This window comes from Argentina silus (assembly GCF_951799395.1).
Source record: "Argentina silus genome assembly, chromosome: 4".
NCBI classification, from domain to species: Eukaryota; Metazoa; Chordata; class Actinopteri; order Argentiniformes; family Argentinidae; genus Argentina; species Argentina silus.
This window is the reverse complement of record NC_139658.1, coordinates 22,652,365-22,663,864: the sequence shown is the minus strand read 5'-3', so window position 1 is coordinate 22,663,864 and position 11,500 is coordinate 22,652,365. Positions and strand designations below refer to the sequence as shown.

At 47.0% G+C, this 11,500-nt stretch overlaps 2 protein-coding genes across 2 annotated transcripts in view; one reads left to right on the top strand and one right to left on the bottom strand.

The window, feature by feature from the left end:
• The window catches only part of plch2b (phospholipase C, eta 2b), a gene marked incomplete at both ends in the record, with an annotated part of 13,656 nt that extends 10,433 nt beyond the window's left edge, over window positions 1–3,223 (top strand). Inside the window, 6 exons of the mRNA XM_083668546.1 lie at window positions 1–90; window positions 389–513; window positions 882–966; window positions 1,271–1,417; window positions 1,758–1,837; window positions 2,036–3,223. The exon at window positions 1–90 is cut by the window's left edge and continues 18 nt beyond it. Of these exons, the coding sequence (XP_083524672.1) occupies window positions 1–90; window positions 389–513; window positions 882–966; window positions 1,271–1,417; window positions 1,758–1,837; window positions 2,036–3,223 (1,715 nt within the window). The remainder of the gene's footprint in view (window positions 91–388; window positions 514–881; window positions 967–1,270; window positions 1,418–1,757; window positions 1,838–2,035) is intronic.
• A 1,092-nt stretch (window positions 3,224–4,315) lies between these two features.
• On the bottom strand, window positions 4,316–9,650 carry grik6 (glutamate receptor, ionotropic, kainate 6; the record flags this gene model as incomplete). Its single annotated transcript, XM_083669316.1, has 9 exons — window positions 4,316–4,711; window positions 4,896–5,140; window positions 5,372–5,591; window positions 5,858–6,075; window positions 6,633–6,730; window positions 7,368–7,591; window positions 7,897–8,076; window positions 8,183–8,214; window positions 9,581–9,650. 9 exons carry the CDS (start codon window positions 9,648–9,650, stop codon window positions 4,613–4,615), a joined length of 1,386 nt encoding a protein of 461 aa, XP_083525442.1. The 3' UTR covers window positions 4,316–4,612.
• Between the last annotated feature and the right edge of the window lie 1,850 nt (window positions 9,651–11,500).

Below are 11,500 nucleotides of genomic sequence, written 5' to 3'. Positions count from 1 at the left end.
CGGAGGGTCGCATGCTTGAGCTGAACAGGGCCAAGTTCTCAGCCAATGGGAACTGTGGGTACCTTCTAAAGCCCAGGTGCATGTGCAAAGGTGAGTATGAGATAAGGACTGTACTGTAGCTCAAACAAACATGTAGATAATATGCTAGTGTCTTCTGGTTTGTTGATCTTTCTCTTGGTGCAGTTACAGTTCTGTCTGTCCACACTATGCATAGCATGTTTATGATATATGTTATTGTTTGATTCACTCTGTGTATGTTTTTAACTACCCTTCCAGGGACTGCAGATGGAAATTAGCCTTTCTGGCTAACTCTGGCTCATTTACAGAAATGTTATTGATGTGCACTGTCCCTGTTTCTGAGAATGAGAGCTGTCTTGGTCTTCTCCAGGTGCCTTTAACCCCATGCTGGAGGACCCTCTGTCTGGACAGAGGAAGACTCAGCTGGTTCTGAAGATCATCAGTGGACAGCAGCTGCCCAAACCCAAATACTCCATACTGGGGGACAGGGGGGAGGTGAGACCACAGACAAATATCATCTCTGTGGGTGAGACATAACTGGACACTGGGGACATAAAGAACTGAGAACTGTCTCTGAGAACTGTCTTCTTCAAATCTTCTTCTTCTTCTTCTTCTTCTTCTTCTTCTTCTTCTTCTGCTTCTTCTTCTGCTTCTTCTTCTTCTTCTTCTTCTTCTTCTTCTTCTTCTAAAAAGGCTCTTTTGTGTGAAGGGATCTGCCTGTCATGACAATCAGTTGAGGCTGGTGGAGGTAATGCATTGTAATGCTTGGAATGGAATAGGCCAGTCCTACGATTTCTACCTCCACCAGCCTCCCCTGATGACCATGTATTGTATGTGAAGACATGTTTTCCGTGTTGCTCCAGATTATTGATCCTTTCGTGGAGGTGGAGATCATTGGTCTGCCTATCGACTGTTGCAAGGTGCAGACCAGGGTCGTGGATGACAACGGTGAGCATGAACTTGATCTTGGAACACAAAAAGATTCACAAAGAGTTTTTATTTAGGTATTTAATACATTCTTTACAAGGTGCTTATTCATAACACAAGGCATTTTGGTATCCAATCAAACCCTCTTCACATCAATTCTTTGTTTTTCATTTTAATCATTTATTTGAGTAGGGACCAGTACAATTGACACATTACCAATCAGATGCATTGCACCGCAACACTTTAAGCTTTTGCTCATTCCCAGTGTTAATCCCTCAGTAATGGCTCAGTAAGCACTAAAGCGCTTCCCTCCTGTCCATGGCAGGCTTCAACCCCATGTGGGAGGAGACCCTGGTCTTCACCCTCCACATGCCCCAGATCGCCCTGGTGCGTTTCCAGGTGTGGGACCATGACTCCATAGGGAGAGATTTCATTGGGCAGAGGACCATAGGCTTCAACAGCATGATGCCAGGTAGAGTAGATGACTGACTGCTTGTTTCAGTTCTGGAGTTTTACACTTAGAAATGTGACACTTATCATCAGTCACCAGAGTCAGGATATAGTACAGAACAGTACAGCAGTGGAGGCTGGTGGAGGTAGAAATTGGAGGATGGGCTCATTGTAATGTGTTTGGTACCATTCCCAATTCCATTCCATGCATCACAATGAGCCCGTCCTCCGATTTCTACCTCCACCAGCCTCCCCTGCATTACAGTACAGCACCACACAGTACAGCCATTGTGGATTTTGCTGTTAAACAACATGTGCATGTTTATGAGGTTCATGTGTATAAATTATGATTCATTTTGAAGGTTATCGACATGTCTACCTAGAGGGCATGGAGGAGGCTTCCATCTTTGTTCATGTTGCTATGAATGACATCACAGGGAAGGTACAGTAAGCACTGGGATGTGTTGGGATGTCTTTTTTTTTGAACATTCATGTTAAAATCAGACTCAAACAATTATCTGTATAACAATAGATAGTTAGGTTCGATTTCCCCTGAGGAAATTCACACACCGATATCATTCTCTCTCGCATTCGACTTCAACCGACATATCTTAGCTCGTCTTCTGTTTTTGTCCTGTAGCTCAAGTCCAGTAACGCAGTGAAGGGTCTGATCAAAAAAGCCAAGAGGCACACCACCGGTCATCCAAAGAAGGTCTCGCTGGACCTCTCCGCTCACTCCTCCGACGACGGCTATCCGCTACGCTCCCGTAAGGACCTGGAATCCTACTCCCAGAACAGCAGCCGGAACGGCAGCATGTCAGCCGAGCTTCTGGGGCCTGCAGCTAAGGCCTCCATCCACAAGGGGGCGATGAGCGAACCACTGAAGCGTGCTCAGAGGGTGCAAATCCTGGACCCGCTGCATGAGAAGAAGAAGAGCGTCCTCACCCGCATGTCCTCCACCCTCTCCACCTCCGGGATGGCTCTGACTCCGTGCATTAAAGCCACAAGCCCCGATTTAGAGGGCTCGTCCCAGTCATCTCCGCCTGAGAGTCCAGAGCTGGAGAACCAGCCGTTTCAGCCCGACTGGCCCCAGGACTGGCCGGTCTGGCCAGGCCAGGACAGCCCGGGACCAGGTCAGGCGTTTCAGTGGCCCTTTGAGAATGTGGACATAGGAGGACATGAAGGATCAACGTCTGGGTCAGAGATCAGTGTTGACCCTGAACCTCACTCTGTGTCAGAACCTTTAAATCAGACTGAGCCACAAACCCAGTCCCAGTCGCAGTCCCAGCCAAACCCTGAGCTCCAACACCAGCCCCAGCCCCAGCCTCAGCCCCAGCCCCAGCCCATACCCCGGCCCCTAATGCCACCACCAACCCCTCCCAGGGTCAGAAGGACCCTGGAGACCCCAATCCTCAAACGCCCCCCCAGCCCCTTCCGAAGGAACACCCGCTCGCGCAGTTGTCCACGCAAACAGCTTTCCTCTGTCCTCACCCCGATGGTGAACCGCAGGACTGCAGTGCACTGGCAGGACACTCTTCCCCAAAACTGGCAGCCTCCTCCCCCTCAAAACTGGCAGCCGCCTCCCACTCAGAACTATGGCAGCTTCGGCAGCCAGGTGAAACCCATACCCAACGGCCTCTGCCTGTCTGACAGTGACTCCAGCAACAATGGCAGTGTGGACAGCCTGGAGCTCCTGCCCTCACGCGTGCCAGCCGACGAACAGAGGGCGGAGGGCACCCTGCAACGGGAGATGAACGCCCTCTTCAATCAGAAGATGAAGGAAATCCGCTGCAAATCACCACTCTTTTTTAACGGTGAGAGTGAATGACTCCTGTTTCCACTGTGGCCGAGCCAGAGAGCGATGAATGATTTTAGAGTCGCAAAAGAGTTTTAAGTGTGTGTCTGTGTGAACTGCAGATCATCTTGATTGCTGTCTCTGGAGTCAAAGTAATGATTGTGTTATTTGTTTGTGTTTGATTCGCAGGACGCTCTACACTTTAAGGATCGCCAGAGCAGTGGGAATTCCTACTGGACTAAGCATGGAAGCAGGAAATAACTTTGGAAACATCACTATTCATTGAAGTTACAAACATTAGATATTTTCATAAAGGTATTCTTTAAGTCAGCTAGATGTATGTGGTATTGTGGTCAGCGTACTGATTTAAGATACGCAGCTGTAATCAAAGTATGGGAAAATTAGCATGAAAGTTTGCATGAAAATTTAAAAATGGCCCTCAAAGTAAAACACCCAATCTGATGTAATACTTAACTGGTACATACATGTACGTACGTCTGAGGGAAACAGAGGCTCAACACACATTGTCTTTGTTAGACTGGTTTTATTATTTTAAAATATTGTGTTGTAACGTTTACATCGACATCATTGTATGACATAATACTTATCTGTGTGTGCATTCGATGATCGCACAAACTTTGAACCAACGGTTTTATAGTTTTGAAATAAATGTGAAAAATGTGTGATGCCAATTGTACAAAAAACTGTATAATATAGAAGAAGAAGTATTCTGTGGAGATAGTCATACTAGATAGCACTACAATACAATACAAATATGATTATCTAAAGTACTTTGATAATAATGCACTACTGTACATCATATTAATTGAAAGCAATAATCTGTTTTTTTAGTTTTTAACTACTGAAAGGTAAATGTCATTTTCTCTTTGAAGCATTTCTCATTTCTACTTTTTTCACTGCCCGTGTATTTCTAAATCAGTAGAAAGAAAATGTGTAAATGTGTGACAGAAAGTTGCTCTTCTAAATAAAATGTTCTGTTGTCAGATCAAGCTGTACTGCATATCATATAACATAACTCTGATATGACATGTCATCAAGGCTACAAAACAACAATATATTATCATTAGTATTATTAATATACAACAAGTTAATATATCACTCTTTATTATGTAAATTAGATATCCCCCTGCATTTAACACACACATCATAAAACAACCACAATTAGCATTTCTGACACCCACGAACTCTCTGTGGTGCTGTATAAGACTTCACAAACAATTGTGACTTTGTTAACAGCTAACACTTACAATAGGGGTTCTCTAACGTGAAACAAAAAGTCTTTCAATAAGGGCGAATAAGCTAGTACGTTTTTCATGTCAATACGTTCCAATGGAAATACACTGGGGGGGGACGTTGCTTGGTTGGCCTTTAGGCGGCTACAGTAACTGATGTATTAGCTCCTCATGCTTTGTCTTTGTCTGCAGTTTCCTGGGGTCTGTTAACATTGGTGCTCCTCAGACGCTGACTCAGTTCACCAGACAACACTGAGCAATATGATTTCTGTGGGAAGAAATATTTATATGGAAGGCATAAATATATCGATATTTAGACAATAGGGTGATCTTGTTATCTATTCATATTTTACACAATTCCTGCATGCGCGTGTGTGTGTGTGTGTGTGTGTGTGTGTGTGTGTGTGTGTGTGTGTGTGCGTGCGTGCGTGCGTGTGTGCGTGTGTGCTCACCCTCTGCTCCCCAGCACTGCTCCGGGTCTTGGAGGTGAGCTCCATGAGGGCCAGAAGCACTCCCAGCCCCAGCCCCAAGGCCAGCACCAGGAACATCCCCTTCATACTGTGGGACTGCAGGGTGGAAGCCTTGGCTGTCTCAGCTATGCAGCTGCTGGCCCACCACTTACTGCGCAGGTAGTCCAGCTCCCCAGCCTCGCTCAGCTGCAGGATGGCCACACTCAGGTTCTTCAGCATGGGAGAGCCTGGAGGATGTAAAATTGAAGTGTGATTTTGCACCTGCAGTTGGCTTGTTAAGGAAAAGTCAATCAATGATCAATTGCTCTTCTATCTGATCTCCACTGTCGTGCCATGTCAACATTCCTTTGAGATTCTGGTCCATGATGACATAATTGCGGGTCTTCCCTGGTTAAATAAAGGTTAAAAAAAACATTTTTTATTTTTTTTAAATAACACTGCGACGACAGTCGGCTCACCTAGGGTGGCTGCGATGCTGTACCCTCTCATGCCGATGACCTCATGGGTCCGGACGAGCTCGCAGTGCCGTGCCGCTGCCAAGTCCAGCGACACAGACTCTCCAATGAACGCAAAGTTTCCCTCCTTCGCCCTGCGAACCCCCTCGTCCATTGACGAGACCAGACTCTTGGTTCTCTCCATGTGCTCGTAGATCCTGCGATAGTCTGGGTTGTTGGAGTTCTGCACGACGACAAAAGAGAGGAAAAACAAACAAACAAACATGGAGGGAGAGGAGACTGAGTTAGCCAATAGCATGCTGGCGACGGAACTGGGAAGACGGGTGCATTATTAGCCAATTCTTTTTGAGGCTAGAGGAGGAGGGGGAAGGGTGTGTGTGTGTGTGTGTGTGTGTGTGTGTGTGTGTGTGTGTGTGTGTGTGTGTGTGTGTGTGTGTTTGTGTTTGTGTGTGTGTGTGTGTGTGTGTGTGTGTGTTGCACAATCCTCACCTTGAAGAAGGCAAGTGTAGAGGAGCCAGACAGAGTCCCGTACTCAATCACCTCCTGGTTGGCCAAGTCCTCAAACCCTTTCACTGTCAGCTGAGTGGCGTCGAAGGCCTGCGAGGAGCTGAGGTTGGAGAAGTAGCAGGCCAGGAGCACCACGGCAAACAACCACCAGGTGCAGCAGATGACCCGCCCTGACAGGGCTTTGGGATGTGGACCGGCACCTGAGCACGTGGAAGAAAGAACACTTGAATCATCATCGAAAACGAAACAGAGTCACACAGTCCGGCTGTTTGTACGTGCTTTGAGAAGGCAATAGGCTCTTTGCACTAAGTGACGTCACGAAAAGGCTATCCTTGCACGTTAGTTTCCGGGGGACACTGCGCAACGCAGAGTGCGACACTCAATCGTCTCATTCACATTTACAGCAGGGGAGGCTGGTGGAGGTAGAAATCGGAGGACGGGCTCATTGTAATGCATGGGATGGAACGAGGAATGGTATCAAACGTGTGTGTTTCCTCGTTCCTCATTTCGTTCGGAATTTACAGGGGTAGGAAAATGCGGAGGTTCTTAGTGCAGACAGCCCATTGGCTGAAATGCCCCCGAGGTAGGAAAGCCCCATCCAGTCATTGCTTTATTATTACTTCATTATATTGTATTGTTGATTTATTGGTTGTTGTTGAACAAGGAGCTGGATTCCAAAAGCATTTCACTACATCACTTACGGCCGATGTACGTGATCAATAAAAATTGATTTTGATTAGATGTTTTGATTAGTTACCCTGCAGGGTGAGAGCCCCAGCGGTGTACCACAGGCTGTGCAGGAGGGTGAAGCTGTTCTCCTCCGTCTGGGGCTGACTCCACTCACACGGGCTGAGTCTGCGTTAACATGGGGAATGTTTGTGTGAAACACCTTCAGTTAGGAGTTACTGCCCTACCCTGCCCAACCCTAACCCTAACTCCAGCCCTAACCCTAGTTCGAGCCCTAACGCTAGCTCCAGCCCTAACCCTAGTTCTAGCCCTAACCCTAGCTCCAGCCCTAATACTAGCTCCAGCCCTAACCCTAGCTCCAGCCCTCCAACCCTAGCTCCAGCCCTAACCCTAGCTCCAACCCTAACCCTAGCTCCAGCCCTAACCCTAGCTCCAGCCCTCCAACCCTAGCTCCAGCCCTAACCCTAGCTCCAGCCCTCCAACCCTAGCTCCAGCCCTAACCCTAGCTCCAACCCTAACCCTAGCTCCAGCCCTCCAACCCTAGCTCCAGCCCTAACCCTAGCTCCAACCCTAACCCTACCCCTAGCTCTAGCCCTAACCCTATCTCCAGCCCTAACCCTAACCCTAGCTCTAGCCCTAACCCTATCTCCAGCCCTAACCCTAGCTCCAGCCCTCCAACCATACCCCAAAAGATGATGCAACAGAAGTGCTTACTTGTCAAATAACAGGAAACCCTTTTATAAGTTAAATAAATAATATCACTTCCAATATCCAATTTTCTTATATATTTTCTTATATAACTCACCTTGCCACTATGCAGAAGCAAACAGCGGTCCCCAGGTAAGCCACGAGGATCCCCACCCAGGTCTCTGCTGAGAAGGGGGTCATGAAGCTGAAGGAGCCCGACTCCTCTGAGATGTCTTTACGCAGCAGGATGCTGATCCCCGTCTGCATGAAGGGCTTGGTCATCCCGACCACTTTCTCCCGCGCAGCAGTGAGGGTCAGAGGAGCGATCGCAAGGTCTGCCTCCTACAGCGACAACAAGGTAAACGTACATGCTACCTGTTACCACCAGTGGAGGCTGGTGGAGGTAGACATCGGAGGACCGGCTCATTGTAATGCACGGAATGGAATGAGGAATGGTGTATTTGTGTTCGATACCATTCCTCATTCCGTTCCATGCATTACAATGAGCCCGTCCTCCGATTTCCGCCTCCACCAGCCTCACCTGCTGTACACACGCAATTTACATTTTGTCTGCATTCACAATATCACACATTTTTTTATTTCCTGTACGTCTAGACGGTGGGTTCTGCTAACTGTCCTGGACTCACCCCTCTCACCACCTCCCCGATCATCCCATTCCAGTCCCCATTGTCGTCCTGCCTGCCGTAGGAGCCGTCTTTGACCAGGTGAACGTTGTATTTGAAGTCCACTTTCTTGGACAGTTCAGACAGCAGGTCCATGCAGTAGCCCTCCATCTGGGAGCCTTTGGACATCGTGTATGGATCTTGCTGCAAAAACGAGACACCAAGGCACAGTTCATACATGACACCGCATCCATGCAGCAGCAAGTGAGTCAATGTAAGTGGACGTGCCAGAAGGTGGGAGAAGAATTACCTTTATTGTGGTGATTCTCAAGTCTGTCCGTACTGTTTGTTTTAAAGGGGGAGAGAAAGAGGTGGAAATGCATGAGACAACAGCGTTTACGCTGACCCAGTGTAGAGTCGGATGAGAGGGCACAAGCCAGTTTAGTGCTGCTCCTTCCACCATTAGCATTGACGCTCTGCCAAAGTGTCTTTCCGGTCCCACAGGCTCGACATCACTGAGTCACCAACCGCTTTCCTTTCACGACGGGAGTGCCCTCCAAATTTAGCCGCAGGCGGAATCAAAGGGCCTATTGTGTGGTAGCCACCTTTAGCTCTTCTAACCCTGAGGCAGTGACCCCTCAGCAGATAGTGTGAGGTGAACGTGGGGGTGCATTGACGCCCCCCCCCCCCTCTCTCTCTCAGTCACCATTGGTTTCCGGCAGCATCCCAGAGAGCTGGCCTGGACTCCTTTCCCCCTCTTGAAAGGTCTCTAAAAACACCACAATCTATTTACGGCTATAAACCAGTTTGGCATGTCACAAAGGGAGCCACAAAGCCGTGGCACTGTGGGGTGGGAGGGCAGTCAAAGAGTACCAAAAGCCTTGATTCAGGCTAAGACCTCGGGGCTCCATCAGTACCACAGGGGGACTCCTGACAACCATCAGCTCCTCCTATTGAGAAACTGACACGCATACAAGCTCCTCGGGGACCTGTCACTTTTTGGCTACTCTTAAACACAGGCCTTTTTGTTTGCTGTGCTGAATTGATTTATGACCGTCTTTGTGAGCATGTCGGCTGGCTTGCTTCCCTCTCTATCTGAGTAGGCGATGGTCGGTGCCAGACAGGATATGGACCCTCACTTTGATCCCATGCCCAGCTGACAGTTATGCCATTTATGGCTCTTCAAGCCTGAGAAGTTCGACCAAGTCCAGCAGCGAGGACATGAGGAGTCTGGCACAAACATGAGTATATCCACTGGCACGGTGCCACCAGACAGGGACACTGACAAGTGCATTCACTGGTCAAACAGCAAAACATGACACGGCTAAAGTTACAGTCCACAATTATAAATTTTTGTTCACGTTTTCTCATGTTTTCATTGAAATGATCTTCCATGTCAAGATCCCTGTTGTACATGTAGGCCTACACTTTTCACCGGAATTATACTCAAACTTTTGCTGTTACAGGTTAAAAACTTGGCATACCTGCAGAATTATTTATTATTAGCATTGTGAATAGTGCAAGGGAGGCCAGTGGAGGTAGAAATTGGAGGACGGTCTCATTGTAAACCATGGAATGGAACGAGTAACGTGTTTGATACCAATTCCTCATTCCATTCCATGCATTCAAATGAACCCGCCCTCCGATTTCTACCTCCACCAGCTTCCCCTGCTGCAAAACATTACTAGCATTATAAACAGTGGCTTACCTGCTGCACAGGTACCCATGCTCAGTAGAACCACCAAGGTGCACACGATGAAACTCAAAAGCACCCTCATGTTTTCACCTCTGATCCTACAAATGAGGTAAAGTTATCAATGTGGTTTGCCACAGTGCACAAAAAACTATACATTCCGAAAAATAACTGCAAGGATTAAACAGTTCAAAATAAGTACACATATTAGGCCTAAACTAAAATGCATAGTCAATTGAAAATGTTATTTAATCCACTAGACTAAATAAAATGTAATCATAAAGTTAAGCCCCAGATCACCAAATAATGGAAATAAAAGATAAACAAAAGACTTCTCCATACCTGACTCAGCTCCTAGTCGTTCAGTGAGACTGCTGTGTTGGACCCTCCAGTGGAAGATGGATCGTAATGAGCTGGATGGGCAGAGGATGCTGAGAAGTATTCATTTCAAGAAATCAGGGCGGCTGAAACAGCCAATAGACTTGTTGTGGGTGGAGAATGTACTGTGGAAGGTGGGGGGGGGGGGGGGGGGGGGTTGATTGGGGGCGACAGGCATAGAGCGGAAAAGACACTTCCTAATATGGTCCTCTGTCAAAGGTATGTACAGTATGTTTGACAGATTCAACACAGAATCACTAAGATCCAAGCCCACTTTACAATATTTTACATTTTGGAATGAGAGTGTTCTACATGGTATGTTACCAGACGGTTAGGGTTGTGTTTCTGTTTGGTTTGGAGTCAGTCAGCCCTTTTCAGGTTCATATTTCACACTTGACGACCCTCCCTTAAATCAGGTGTCGAGTGTGGTAGGCTAACGGAAACAGGGAAGGGAACGTGTGGTTATAGGGAATATGTAACCAGGAAAGGGAAGAATGTTCTCAGTGTTTGGGGACACTTCGGATGTGGCTGATCCCTCCCCACTCCAGCATCCCCTGACACCGTAGGTCCTCCTTAGTGTCCGAGGGATGATGATACCATGATTGAATTACCTATGATGCAAAAACTAATTCAAAAAACTAATTCAAAAACACATTCAAATACTAACTTGTACCACACTCACTGACCCTTATGAACCACCAAGGAGGCCATCATGGACATGGAGGTGGACCCACTCATTTGGGAAGGTGCAACAGTGAAATGTGGAATCATGGACACTGAAAGCTAGGGTTGTGCAATAACATTGTGTGCAGTGCTCAGGGACCTGGTCCTAGCATAGATTACTTTTTCTTATGATGACTGATGATGGATAGACAAATGTATTTGTTGTAAGTCGCTTTGGCGTCTGCTAAATTCCATAAATGTAAATGTAATAACAATAAGGGGGTGTGTAACATTGAGTGTATGTGGGAGGGGGGTTATGGTTCAAGGGAAAGGAGGGATAAAGTCCTTAAGCTGTAATTTCTGTCTTGCTATTCATAAATCTTGTTTATGTGTTTCGTTTCTATCCTACCGCAGTCCATTTTCTACACGCAAAGCAAATATCTGTGAAAATCAGACAATAAAGAAATCTAATCTAATGTGCGTAAATTACTCATCTAATCTAATGTGTGTAAATGATGTGTAAATTAATGCATATAGTGTGAATTAGGACATTGTCTGATAGAGGGCAAGACATGTATTTGGCATGGTATAAGAAATAACATGTAGCGCTATAACGGCACCGTGTTGGTAAAAGGACGTAACAGGTGTCACATACTGTTGTCCGTCGATAATGAAGATAAGGCGCGCAAACTAAATGTTGGGGTGCTTATCTCAACGCACTCTGCTACTGTCTGCTCTGGGTCGAGCCCGGTGGCTTGGGTTCTTCGTCTTCGCCAATCAGAAGCCAACGCGCGTTGTGTACGCGGTAAATTTGCGACCCACAATTGGCTGTGCTCGATTTTTCCAAAGGGGCGTATTTTTCAAGCCATCTTGACTGAATATTATAGCTAGATT